At 43.5% G+C, this 15,125-nt stretch overlaps 1 protein-coding gene across 2 annotated transcripts in view; it reads right to left on the reverse strand.

The window, feature by feature from the left end:
- Positions 1 to 15,125, reverse strand: part of Galphas (G protein alpha s subunit) — a 140,524-nt gene that overhangs the window by 57,958 nt on the left and 67,441 nt on the right. For both annotated transcript variants that reach the window (XM_080272773.1, XM_080272774.1), the window contains exon 4: positions 900 to 1,117. In XM_080272773.1, coding sequence (XP_080128899.1) covers positions 900 to 1,117 — 218 coding nt within the window. The remainder of the gene's footprint in view (positions 1 to 899; positions 1,118 to 15,125) is intronic.

Raw genomic sequence — 15,125 nt, forward strand, 5'->3', positions numbered from 1 at the left:
TCAGATTCCAATGTTGAAAAGTAAAATCAAGGAGTGCAAGATGTAGAAGAATGACAACTGAATGAAGCAATGCATGCACCAAACTCTCTTACTACTTGGAAACGTTTGAGTTTGTAGTCACTGGCTTTCAATGATCTCTCTCTCTCTCTCTCTCTCTCTCTCTCTCTCTCTCTCTCACACACACACACACACACACACACACACACACACACACACACACTGCAATAATAAAGTGATGCACAAATTACATCAGAACACAGGCTATACAAACACACAACATATCTACTTACTACTTGGCACAGTCTCTGAAGTGCAAGACAAGGACAAAAACAAATTGTAAAAGAAGTGGTGCACACTACCGCAGAAACACAAACACCACAAATCAAACTCTTTATTCTCAATACATGGCACAGTGATAGGACAAGTGCAAGACATGCAAGAAACAGAGCAACTTTGCGATATGGCTGCACACAAATCACAAAACAAACATCCACCACATCATTATCCTGACCATTTTCTTCCCCCACCTAAGGAAGGTGTAAGATAGGATCCAGCATATATTGAAAAAAGTTCAAAAGTGGGAGACCAATAAAAACCCATATCATAGTCTACTCACTATGTAGCACAATCTATGCGTTGCTGCCCATTGGCTTCCACTGATAAAAATGAAAATCAATGAGAGGACATTAAGGAAGACGGATTAACAACTATGAATGCGCCACACAAATTACTACAGAACATACACTACAGAAACAAACATGGTAATCTTTATACTCATTAATCTGCAGTCTTGGGAGGAATGCAAAACAAGGATGGGATAAAACAATTATATGAAATGGACGTACAAACATTACAACACAACACAAACTACACAAACACACGATAATCGTTGTACTCACTACTTAGCACAGTCTATGAGCTGGTACTCGTTGGCTCGCTCATAACAGGCCTGCACGCCCTTGTCCTTCCACAGGATCTCAGTGTGCTCGTAGAACTCCTCTGGGTAATCAAAGTCCTTTTGCGAGGCCACGTCCTGGATGTAGTCGACGCGGTGCTGGTGGTTGGGGTTCTCTAGCGCTATTGGGGGCGTCAAGGTGGACATATTGCCGGTGATGGTCTGGGGAGAAGCAGGGCAATACGCTAGTTACGTTGCACAAGCCGGGAATACAATACGTTAACTTATACTAGCTTAGGTTAGGGATGTACTAAAATCACACTGGTTTAGGATGAGGATGCACTAAAATTACACAAGCATAGGTTTGAAATATGCTAAAATTGCACTGGTTTTGGATGAAATTACACTACAATCATATCGGCTTATGTTAAGGATATGCTAAAATTACATACAAGGTACCGGTCTAGGTCTGGGCTATACTATGAATAAATGTGCTATTTACAGTGGTTTGCCACACAATTTCATGTTGCCGGTAAGTGTCTGAAGGCAAGCAGAACATTATAGACTGCATCTGTTTTCTTCTGACTTAGATCTGTAACCCCTTTCCAGCTTTGTTGATAGCCAGGTGTGGTCAGATTGGAGGGTAAATCTGAGAAGATACCATGGAGACTCATTGCTACCTCATAAATATGGCTCATCAAATCCCATGCAACCATGACTTGAGTTGTGCGAGTGGCCTAGTTGTCAGATGAAAACAAACCAATCACTGTTATGGTGTAGACGTAAGGCACTGCAGTAAGTTACACTAGCTTTGGTTATAACTATGCTAAAATTACTTTGATTTAGAATCGCATTATATAAAACTGCTGGTTTAAGCTTATATTTGGTTGGGGATGAGGTAAATTACACTGGTTAGGGGTCGGACTAAGATAAAATTGCACTCATTAGAAATAGAGGTAGGGTAAAATTACAGTGGTTGGGATAGGATTAAGGTAAAATTACAGTGGTTGGGGACAGGGTTAAGGTAAAATTAAACAGGTTAAGGGTAGGATTATGCTAAAATTACACTGGTTAGGGGTAAGGTTAAACTTAAATCACAGTGGCTTAGGTTGGGATTAAGCTAGTACAGTACTGCACTGATTTACATGAGTATTACACCAAATATTACACACTTCATGTTGGGATAACACAAAACATATTGGCTTGGGTTAGGGTTATGCTTCTATTACTCTGATTTGTCATGGAAGTAAACTATAATAACACTGATTTTATACGGGTGTACAGAAAATCTACTTTGCTTTTGGATAAAAGTATGGTAAAATTACTCTCCATCAAGATGGCAGTGCACTTTAAATACTCTGGTTTTGAATGGGAGTGCACTAATGAACACATACAGGATCTTTTGTCAACATGGAGAAGAGCTGGGAAGAATAAGTGTCACACTAAGGTTAACTTAACTAATTTAAGCTATTACAACTAGGGCGCAGAGTTAGCTACACTATATTTACATTGATTCACTTCAGCAATATTCATGTTAAACTACATATTATTTCTAAGAATAGTATATAGGGAGACAGGAATCAAGGGTTTGAAACCTCTCAGTCTTTGTGCTAGCATATGAGTCTGGCATCTCCACCATTTACCATTTGTGCTGCAAGCAATATGATATCTACTAAGGCTTGGGAGAGTGAGGGCTGGGGAAAATTGGGAATGATGCTTCCTTTTCTCTGATTTTTCCCTATTGAGAAATAAAAAAAATGTTGATTTCGTTTTACCAACTGTAAACATAAAAACTATGTTAGGAATAACAAATGTAATTATTGGTACAAGGGATGAAGAGTATTCTGTACTTGGTTACAGGTATGAGAAACAGAATAACAGTCAGCGACAAAAGATCACCTAATATTTCACCTGCTCAAACTTCTCACTTTCGTTTGCTAGTTAATACTGTATTTCTAAGCCAAAAGAGGCTTAGTAAGTTTCTCTGCCCAAACATATATATATATTTTTTAATGTGATGCATAGGAAGGAAAGTGAAGACATGCCTCAAGTGTGAAGCAGATTCAGTGGAATAGTGATCAAACTCTGGTCAATAACTGTACATCAAATACTGTGTAAGAAAATAATTATATAAACTATATTACATATACAAAAATTACACTCAGATGACTGCAGTAAACTGTACTGAATGGTGTTTAACTACTGCTGGCAATATAATGGTCTGAAGGAGAGATGGGAGACTATCTATCTATCGATCTATTGCCAGAAGACTTAATCCCGTAAGGGGTGGCCACAAACAAATCGTCTTGTCGGCCTGTCCCCCACAATTTCACTGCCAGCCTCCCAGCTTACACCCCCCTCTCTCATATACCTCTCCACTCCATCCCTCCATCTCATCCTCGGCATCCCCCTCCCTCTTTTTCTCCCCCCACTCCACCTCACTCTCATGCACTTTCCTCGTTAATCTCTCACTCTCCATCCTCTCCACATGGACAAACCACCTCAATATATTCCTCCTAACACTTTCTATCACATCCACATCCACATCACAATGCTCCTTCACTCCTCATTTGTAAGTCTCTCTCTCCATGTAACTCCACATGCTCCTCTCAAATAACTCATTTCCAATGCTCTCACTCTTGACTTGTGTCCTTCCAACAAGGTCCAAGCTTCACTTCCATATGTTAAGAGTTGGTATCACAATACTATCATGCAGTGACTTTTTTACTTTCATGCTCACTTCCCGATTTATCACCCCTATCAAAGAACCAGCAACCTTTCTTCACTGTTATACCCTTTCAAGCACTTCATCCTCCAAAGTTCCATACTTGCTCATCACACTACTCAAGGACGCAAATGCACTCACATTTTCCATTTCCTCACTATCCAACCTCACTGTACATTCAGTGAATCAATTTCTCTCAAAAACCATAACTTTACTCTTCCCTACATTCACCTTTAGTTTCCATCTCTTACACACGCAGGGAAGGGGGAAAGAAGGGGTAGGAAGGGGGAATGAAGGGGTAGGGAGGGGGAATGAAGGGGCAGGGGAGGGGGAGTGAAGGGGTAGGCGAGGGGGAGTGAAGGGGTAGGCGAGGGGGAGTGAAGGGGTAGGCGAGGGGGAGTGAAGGGGTAGGGAGGGGGAATGAAGGGGTAGGGAGGGGGAATGAAGGGGTAGGGAGGGGGAATGAAGGGGTAGGGAGGGGGAATGAAGGGGTAGGGAGGGGGAATGAAGGGGTAGGGAGGGGGAATGAAGGGGCAGGGGAGGGGGAGTGAAGGGGTAGGCGAGGGGGAGTGAAGGGGTAGGCGAAGGGGAGTGAAGGGGTACGGGAGGGGGGAATGAAGGGGTACGGGAGGGGGGAATGAAGGGGTACGGGAGGGGGGAATGAAGGGGTACGGGAGGGGAGAATGAAGGGGTACGGGAGGGGGGGAATGAAAGGGTACGGGAGGGGGGGAATGAAAGGGTACGGGAGGGGGGGAATGAAGGGGTACGGGAGGGGGGAAAGAACGGGTCAGGGAGGGGGGAAAGAACGGGTCAGGGAGGGGGGAAAGAACGGGTCAGGGAGGGGGGAAAGAACGGGTCAGGGAGGGGGGAAAGAACGGGTCAGGGAGGGGGGAAAGAACGGGTCAGGGAGGGGGAAAGAACGGGTCAGGGAGGGGGAAAGAACGGGTCAAGGAGGGGGGGAAAAAGGGGCAGGGTAGGGGGAAAAAGGGGCAGGGTAGGGGGGAAAGAAGGAGAAAGGGAGGGGGGAAAGAAGGGGCAGGGGAGGGGGGAAAGAAGGGGCAGGGGAGGGAGAAAGAAGGGGCAGGGGAGGGGGGAAGAAAGGGGTAGGGGAGGGAGAAAGAAGGGGTAGGGGAGGAGGGGGGAAGAAAGGGGTAGGGGAGGGAGAAAGAAGGGGTAGGGGAGGGAGAAAGAAAGGGTAGGGGAGGGGGGAAAGAAAGGGTAAGGGAGGGGGAAAGAAGGGATAGGGGAAGGGGAGAAAGAACGGGTAGGGGAGGGGGAGAAAGAGGGGGTAGGGAAGAGGGAGAAAGAAGGGGTAGAGAAGAAGGAGAAAGAGGGGGTAGGGAAGAGGGAGAAAGAAGGGGTAGAGAAGAAGGAGAAAGAGAGGGTAGGGAAGAGGGTGAAAGAAGGGGTAGGGGAGGGAGAGTCAGAAGGGGTAGGGGAGAGCTAAGAAAGAAGGGGTAGGGGAGAGCTAAGAAAGAAGGGGTAGGGGAGGCTGAGAAAGAAGAGGTAGGGAAGGCTGAGAAAGAGGTAGGGGAGGAGAAGGAAAAAAGGTTAGGGGAAGGGGAGAAAGAAGGGGTAGGGGAGGGGGAAAAAGAAGAGGTAGGGGAGGGGGAGAAAGAGGAAGCAATGGAGGAGGAGAAAGGAGTAGGCGAGGGTGAAAAAGGGGATAAGAAGAATACACGGTAGTTCATTAATCTAAGGTAAATTAAAGATTACCTAAAACTAAGGTAAATATACAACGTCCTTAAAACTAATGTAAATATAATAAAAACATTTTTGTCCAAGCAAAGAGAAAACACTAGCAGTAAACATCTAGCAGAGACATTACTAATCTAGTAAAGAAATTACTATTTGTACTGTACTGGTTATTAGAAAGGTACAAGTATGTTTCAGGTGCTTCCTAAATGAAGATATGCTGTTAGTACACCTTAGATTACATGGGAGACTGATCCAAAACTTAGGTCTAGCCACTTAAGGAACCTGACCGCCATAAAGTGCTAATCTGGCCATCATACAGTTGCTGGTGTTGCTTTGTTAACACTTACTGTTGAGGATACAGTGGAGGGGGAAAGACGAGGGGGGAAAAGAGAAGGTGGTATGGTAAAGGGGGAAGGCAAGGTGGTACAGTGAAATGGGAAGGCACGGTGGTATAGTGAAGGAGGTGAGAGGAGGTATAGTGAAGGGGAAAGATGGTGTATAGTGAACGAGAGAGAAGGAGTATAATGCGGGGAAGAGGTGTATAGTGAAGGGGGGAGAAGGTGTATAATGAGGGGGAGAGAAGGGGCATAGCGAAGGAGAGAGGTGTATGGTGAAGGGGAGACAAGGTGTATAATGATGGGAAGAGAACGTTTATAGTGAAGGAAAGAGAAGTTGTATGGAGAAAGGGAGGTGCATAGTGAAGGGGAGAGAAGGTGTATAGTGGAAGAGAGATGTATAATGAACAGAAGGTGTGTAATGAAGGGGTGAGAAGGGTTATAGTGAAGGGGAGAGAATTGGTATTGGGAAGGACACGAAAGGGTTTAAGGAAAGGTAAGAAGGTGTTATAGTGGCGGGGTAGAGAAGACGGTAAAGTGGAGGGGAAAGGAGATACAGTGGGTGTGAAGAATGGAGCGGGTGGGGGGAGAAAACGGGGGGAAGATGAGGCTGGGGCGAAGGCACTGGGTTGAAGAGCGGGGTACAGGAAGGGGGAAGAGAAGCTGGGTAGAGGAGGGAGATAGTGGGGGGGGGGACGGGGAGGGACTTGTAACCCGACGAACCCAAAGCTTTCACACCCGCGACCCATCAAGTGGTGACCCTGACCCCACCTATCCCGACCCCACCCCACCCAGGCCTGTCCTACCCACTCCACAAAAATATCCCTCACACACTACACGCCACACACACACACACACACACACACACACACACACACACACACACAAATTTATTTCCCATCCTAAAAATGTCTCTCACTCTCCCACCACATTTCCCCTGTATTCCCTATCCTCCTCAAAACATCCCCCATACTCCCACCACATTCCACCTCTATGTCCCATCCTGCTGAAAATAACCCTCATACTCCTAACATACACATCCCACCTCATTCCCCACGCTATTTCCCATCCTGCTTAAAATATCTCCCTACCACACATTTCATCACATTCCATCTCTGCTTGGCATTCTGCTCAAAACATTCCTCATACTTCTAATACACCTTTCACCACATTCCACCTGCTATTTTCCTTCCAGCTCAAAATCTCTCATACTGCCGTCCCAACACATTCCACTCCACAAAATCCACCCACATACCCTCTCACCCCACACTAATCTCACCATATTCCACCCAATACACCTTGCCACACTCAACCCACACTGCCACACCATGTCACCGTTCTCGTCCGTTTCTGTCCCAACACAATCCTCTTAGACTACGCCACCACATTCATTCCTCTCCATTCCAACCCACACCACTGTACCCCTCCCTCACACACCAATACACCCACTCTCTTTCTCATTCCCCCTTCACTATCCCCCCCTCTCTCCGAACCCATTCATAAACCTCAAAATACCACCAATACACCTCCGACACACTCTTCCATCCCACTCACAATAACATCTTCCACCCCCACACACCCCTCCGACACGACCACATTTCCCACCCACATTCCACCATTTACACCCACATTATTCCACCCTGTCTAGCCATCTCAACTTGACTACACCCTCCCAACAATGCCCCGTCTCACCAACTTCACCACCTTTACCCACTCATTTAACACTCAGGCTCCTACGACACACAGCTGGATGAAATTGTATGTCGTTGGCTGGAATACAATACTAGCACTGTCCTAAGACGATAAGATCGATGATGACAGTATTAAGACTCTCAGGCTCAAGTGACTCACTCTGGTGATTAAAATAATCTGACATTTCCTGGAATATATATCAAGAGCTGTCCCGAACTTGAAAGGGTTAACGTTGGCAACATTAACACTCTAAAGGCTCATGTGTCTATTAGCTGAATATCATCTAACATCAGATGGAATCTAATATACCAAAGCTGTGTGTGTGTGTGTGTGTGTGTGTGTGTGTGTGTGTGTGTGTGTGTGTGTGTGTGTGTGTGTGTGTGTGTGTGTGTGTGTGTGTGTGTGTGTGTGTGTGTGTGTGTGTGTGTGTGTGTGTGTGTGTGTGTGTGTGTGTGTGTGTGTGTGTGTGTGTGTGTGTGTGTGTGTGTGTGTGTGTGTGTGTGTGTGTGTGTGTGTGTGTGTGTGTGTGTGTGTGTGTGTGTGTGTGTGTGTGTGTGTGTGTGTGTGTGTGTGTGTGTGTGTGTGTGTGTGTGTGTGTGTGTGTGTGTGTGTGTGTGTGTGTGTGTGTGTGTGTGTGTGTGTGTGTGTGTGTGTGTGTGTGTGTGTGTGTGTGTGTGTGTGTGTGTGTGTGTGTGTGTGTGTGTGTGTGTGTGTGTGTGTGTGTGTGTGTGTGTGTGTGTGTGTGTGTGTGTGTGTGTGTGTGTGTGTGTGTGTGTGTGTGTGTGTGTGTGTGTGTGTGTGTGTGTGTGTGTGTGTGTGTGTGTGTGTGTGTGTGTGTGTGTGTGTGTGTGTGTGTGTAGCCGAAACTGGAAAAATGATTTCGATGAAACTCGGCAAGATGGTTGCAGTTGGGTCACAGATAGGCCCGTTTCAATTTCATGTCGACCGAAATTTTCTAATGGGGGTGTTTCGACCGCTAATTCTTCCCACTGTCTGCAGGAGCAAACTATCAGGCTATGAAGCACTTGTTCCTGCGTCGACGCATAAACTGTTGATTTCTAGGAAAGCGAAGCGCGGTCCAGAAACTGCTCATTTGCACAACTGAACGGCTTTACAGGGTCGTGAAGCACTGAGTACCTGAGTTGTCCCCATCATGAACGGCTAAATTTAAAGCATCCCCACTGCACGAGCCGACACCAGTCTACAGTATAATCCACCCAGTTTATCCACATTCCACCCACACAACCACAACCCCACTCACATATCAAGACAAGCACTCACTCTCTCTCTCTCTCTCTCTCTCTCTCTCTCTGCACTACCAGCATCTCCCGCACCTAAACTGATCAAATAATAATAATACCATCACGAATTCCACCTTCAACTGGTAATACTCTTGCAGTCAACCCACATCACATAAATAAATAAATACTAAGCTACCAATTACTTCACCACAAATCAAACTACATCACGCCATCTCACCTCCACGCACAACCTTTCATTAATGCTCAAAACATTACATTCACAACAGACTCATCATCATCATCCACTCTCCCACAAATAAATCTGTGTTTACATTTATAAAACAAGAAAAGAAAGTAAAAGTTTGGGAAGCATAACTATCGACAGTTCCTGGTAATATCATCAGTACACATGCACTAAAATACTAATTCATTCATTCAGTCATCTCTCTCTCTCTCTCTCTCTCGCTCTATGCACACGGAAACTGGTAGTGCTGCGTTTGTTCCTGAAGATGGCAGATGTGCGCACGCACGCACACACACACACACACACACACACACACACACACACACACACACACACACACACACACACACACACACACACACACACACACACACACACAGTTTTGTAATATCGGCTTAGTTTTCTGCTGGAAGTATTATTTTGCATTATCTGGAAGCGTATTTATACAGTTATGTTTCAATGTCTTACCATTTGCTATAATCTTTTGTCTTACAACATTACATTAAAATTCGATGTAATGTGGCAAGACTGAGAAATGCAAACACTGAATCATTCATCATTCCATTATTCGAAAATCTCTTCCAAAAAAACAAGGCCAAAGGATAACATATTGCATTTAACCCCAGTCCGGAAACGTGTTTTGGCTTTTTATTTTCCTTCCTTCCTTCTTTCTGAATATTATACTGATCTGGGAAGACCTCTTGCAGTGATGATGTAAATGAAGTCCAACTCCTCCAGATTTAAAAATCTCTCCACAGATGAATATAGCTGTATAGATAGATAAAAAAAAAAATCCATTGAATTCAAGGGGTTAATGACATGGTACTCATTCATTTGCCTGACAGACACCAAATAAACGTGATAATTGAACTCAATAACGTGTAAAGGCTTGAATTACATGCCTAAAATAGAATGGCATGCAATTACAGTGTTTTGCAGCCAGTAATGACATAATGGTACTTAACATAACTGACATAAGGGAACTGCTATTCTAGGAATAGTTATAAGGACTGGAAGGAGGTAGTCTGAAAACCTCCAATGCATAATGGAATGATGACGCATTCTACATTACTTTATCTAATATGTCTGGGAAGCTCTCTCGTTGCGAATGCCTTAAAACAATCTCCACGAACCCGATCGAGTGTCTCCCCCCCCCCCTTTTTTTTATTTGCATCACCCAGCACAAATTAATGCACCACCTGAATGAAGACGGTTGAATACATAATGGCAGTAAACAGCTCATGGGCATTCAAAAGTAAACAATATCCTTCATCTAAACCTTTCCAACACAATGATCAAAAATCGTTAGTAACCTAAGTCCGTCCTCTTCATAATATAAAGACGTCTTACTTTACGCTCTTTCTGGTAAGTTATACAAATTATAAAAAACTGAAATAAAAGTTCCATTCCTACCTACATCGCCGATTTTGCCAATTTTCCCAAGATGTAAATATTCAACCTATCTTCAGCTGGAAGTGAAGTCTGGATGATAATGACTTACAGAAAGAGCTATAATTTGGAACACATCCCTGCCCTAAAACGAGGACTGGGTATACATTCCCAGACCTCCGTGCAACCACACATCCCCTCATGAAGTCCCTGATAAATACCAGCACTTCAATCCCGAGGCAGAGACATAGGAGACCTGACCCTGACCTCTGAAGCATAAGGGGTCAATGGTGAGTCTTGTCACCCCTTCAGTATGATGATATATTTATATGTTACTCCTCGCTGTACACCCACCCATTTGGTGGTTATTTATTGCAAGTAATTAACAGAAAACCTACTTCATTAAGATCAACTGCTACTTATACACCAGGCCTGCCAGTTTCACCCACTTCACACAACCAGCCGTATGGAAAATGTAGTAGTATTTAATAACAAGGACGACTGCCTGTTTTATTCATGCTATACACAGATCTGTCTTCAGCTCAGAAGACTCTGAAGGGGAAAGGTTGAAGCATTTATAAACCTCTTTACTATGAGATATCCGTAAAGCTTAAATACTGTACCGGAGTGGAGTCACTAGACAAAAAGGATCCCCCTTCCCCCACTACTCATATACGACTACTTATTAATCCTTTAGCTGCTATGAATGTATCGGGTACCTCATACTGACTAGGTGGAAAAATTCAACTAAATCCCTTTGATCCGATGATGTACTTTTCATTGGTTTTATTCTTGGTACTACCAAACGAAGATTTGAAGACCCTCTTCGAAATGAATGGAAATTATAGAGGATTATTCTAATTCCTCCATTTCTTACACTCTGCAAATCCGAAGAAAATCATCTACAGCTTGCAAAAATAAGATCAATAATACTCCCCTGGGCGGAAATGGTCAAAAGGAATCCAGGACAGGCAGAATCGGCTTAGGACAAGTCAGATAAATGAGGTTCTTTATTCTACTGTGGCTACCACCAGATGATTTTATCTTGCTTGAGGGAGACTTTTCGTAGCACTGGCGCTGATAAAGGCTATGGCATATCTGACACCTCCACCGCAAAAAGGTCTCTATGTTGAATACAATCATCTGAGAGGGAAGAAATATACCTTTAAAAATGTCAAAGTATTGCTGGGGATTAATAACTGTGTTTGCACTTCTAAAAACTATCTGTATCTACCTACCTATCCACAGTTTTCCTTTGTCTGGTAGTCCTGTGGTTTGAGCGCACCAGTCACAGTGACGGTTTAGCAATGTGTAAAGGTTCAATCGCCAAGGCGACTGGATGTTTATCAGCTATATAATACCACTATGGGAAGTAGGCTGATCATCTATCCTTAGATGCACCGTCCTAGACTACAGTAGCCTAGTCACTGGCCACTACAATTCGAAAAAAAGTAAGACGGGGATGGCTATCGGGGATGTGTTCCAAATCATTACAACTTTTCCCTTACACTAGGTACAGTAATGCAAACTCGTGAAAAATGGCGAATCATCATAGGTGGTGATGAACTATAATAGGCATTTTTTGTAACTTACTATAGTTACGTGAAAGAGAGAGAGAGAGAGAAAAAAAAACGTGACTCACTAGAAAAGCTTTTATCCTATACTAAAAGCCATAATACCACAGTGCATCCAAGGTGGAAGGCTATGATACAAATGCGATCATTCTGCTGGTGGTGGTGCTGGTGGTGGTGGCAGTAAGTGTGGTGTGCACGTAGACAGGGCAGCCTTGAGGTTACTGTGAGCACATACACACCAATGCTTCAGTGTGTGTGTGTGTGTGTGTGTGTGTGTGTGTGTGTGTGTGTGTGTGTGTGTGTTGAGATACCCTGTATAGGAATTTCAGTAGTATAACTGCACTTTATATGAATGTGTGATTTTGTATGAACATGTGTAAATGCTGTAGTGTGTGTGTGTGTGTGTGTGTGTGTGTGTGTGTGTGTGTGTGTGTGTGTGTGTGTGTGTGTGTGTGTGTGTGTGTGTGTGTGTGTGTGTGTGTGTGTGTGTGTGTGTGTGTGTGTGTGTGTGTGTGTGTGTGTGTGTGTGTGTGTGTGTGTGTGTGTGTGTGTGTGTGTGTGTGTGTGTGTGTGTGTGTGTGTGTGTGTGTGTGTGTGTGTGTGTGTGTGTGTGGCGGGGGGAGAAAGCTATCAAGATTCCTCTGAGGATCTGGTCACCTTATCTACATTCTGTGTGTGTGTGTGTGTGTGTGTGTGTGTGTGTGTGTGTGTGTGTGTGTGTGTGTGTGTGTGTGTGTGTAATCATAGGTACCCTGTTCCCCAGCACCCCTAGCTTCGGTAACATGGTTCATCATCACTATCATACAGTTATAGTTACTTAGGGACGAGGGACTGGTCACTTTTGCCTAAAACACTGGTCCAAATAGCCTAGACCTTGGCACACCCTACCTGAGAAGGTACTAAAATACTGGACTTTAAATTAATGGATGGATTTTTTTTTTTTCGCTCACACCCCTACCACATCCCCATCCTTAAGTGGTAACGGATGTCTGAATCTACAGTAGAGGATGAATTATTAACTATTATTATTATTACACCCGCACTCATAAAGGGAGAGAGGGTTACATGTTTTGATCGGCGAGCAAGCGTGAAAATAACTCAGTTTTTATCCAATCCTAATGGATATTGTAAGATAGTCCTAATATTACTGCTGTGATACCCCAAGAGGAAGCGACACCTGCAACACAAATGTTATTTTGATAATTCTATTGCCAAATGCATGCCTTAACAACGAATGTAGTAATTACTGTTCACCAGAATAGCGTCAGAATTGGTAAATGCATAGTTTAATACTTAACTGAGCATTTATACGAATACCTTTCACCATGCAAAGTTTGTGTGTGTGTGTGTGTGTGTGTGTGTGTGTGTGTGTGTGTGTGTGTGGTTTTCACTATATGCAAGAAAGAAGGAACCAATGGCCAGAGGCCTGCAAATTGCTCCCTCCAAGTAAAAACAAAAACAAGATAACAGACAAATTCAAGATCCATTCATTTCGAGAAGCCTGGACACACTGCGTTTGAAAGACTGGAGATCGTGGGCTGTAGGAAAACAGACAGAGGGAGACAGTTGCAGAGCTGACCTTCTGCATGCACCAAGACTGGGAGTAGCCGTTAACTCTTGCATTAGAGAGCTGGACAGAAAAAGGATGAGAGTTCGTTGTTAGACGGGGGCTACGTGCCCGCTGTAGTGGTGGAGGGATGCAAGCAGACAGTTCAGAGGAACAGTGACCATTGAAGTAGTGACAGAAACGAGATAATGGTGTAACAATGCGGCGAAGAGACAGAGGTTGAAGTGAGCCAGCAAGAGGAGGGAGTTAATGCTGTACTTCATTATTATTACATTGAGAAAATATAGTCTTGCTACAAGTTTAAAAAAAAAAAAAAAAAAAAAAAAAAAGTTAAAGCAAGACAACAGTCAGTGAAATAGGTTAAAAAATAATGTTAGTAAGGTGTAAAAACGAATAATATACGTCTAGGAAAAATGGACTTTAACAGATGGATGACGACGCCCAAATCAAAACCTCATTGAAGATAGAAGAGGTCCTGTTCGAGGCACTTGTTCCTCATTTTTCGTGTGAGAGGCATACCCACTCTCTCTTTCGTCATATTACCTCATTTTCAGACCCCCCATTTAAGTTTGTATCTGATTTGGACCAAACTTTGTGGAAGGTATGAGAATACATCGAATAAAGGAATCTGATTTTGAGAACTGTCAATCAACGGCCAATGTCACACAAAAGGTCAAAATCCTAGGTCACAAAGGAATGTTATTCAGTTCTAGTCTGAATTTAACCAAACTTGGTGAAAGGGATACAGAAGAACAAAGGGATTCAGTGCTGAGAAGTCAAAAAATAATGTCAAAGGGCAAAGTCAAAGCTCAACCCGTATTTGTGTATGAACAAAGTAAAACAGCTTGGATCTTATTTGGATCAAACTTGATGGATTAACTGAGATCACCTGAGTCTGACCTACTGTTTTTAGAACAACAGTTCAAAGGTCAAGATCACACAGCAAGGTCAAAAGTTTTCAACCAATGAATATTATGATGAACTCTGAGGAGGAACTCAGGTTAAAACAAAGATAAAAGATTCATTTCTGAGAACAATCAATCAAGCATCAAGGTCAGAGGAATGGGTTAAAGCTCAAAGTCACTGGGCAAAGCCAACTCAGCTTTAATATGATCGGAACAAAAGTTGGTGGAAATATTTAGGGTTAGGTTAGACAAGTGTAATTTGAGAGTAATCCGTTAAAGGTAAATGCCAAGTACTCATTCCTTAAACCATCTGGGCACGAGTGTTGCACTCTCGAGTGCTCCTTATTCTTGTTATAATATCCTGGCATTATCATTCATAACACACAAGTATGGGTTATGAAAAGCTATTTTATTACTGTGCAGGGTAGGTCAGGGTAGGTTTGGTTAGGCTTGATTACATCAGTAAATCGAAGACTAAATTAGGTTGGGTTAGTTTGAATTTCACCAAGTTCAGTCAGCTATGATCAAATTAAATTACCTTAGGGTAAATTAGCCCTGGAAATATCAACTGGGCTGGGTTAGGACACTGTTCGGTGCAGGAGTTATGCAGTGAGCATTTATCGTGCTTACAACTGACGTGAAGTTTGGTCGTTAAAATATGACCCTATATGATTTGTGCAGTTTGGTCCTGATTATGAGTCTTGGATGCATGTGTTGTGCGTGAGATGATAGTAATTACAAAAATAGGCCATTAGGTAAGACTCAGCAATAATAAACATCAATATGGGGAACGTTTGGTTAATACAGTGTTCAATGAAATGCCATGCCATCAGCAGGCGCATTACAGTACATGTGAATGA

The sequence above is a fragment of the Coenobita brevimanus genome, chromosome 51, assembly GCF_032717465.1.
Source record: "Coenobita brevimanus isolate Jiangsu-jjx chromosome 51, ASM3271746v2, whole genome shotgun sequence".
NCBI classification, from domain to species: domain Eukaryota; kingdom Metazoa; phylum Arthropoda; class Malacostraca; order Decapoda; family Coenobitidae; genus Coenobita; species Coenobita brevimanus.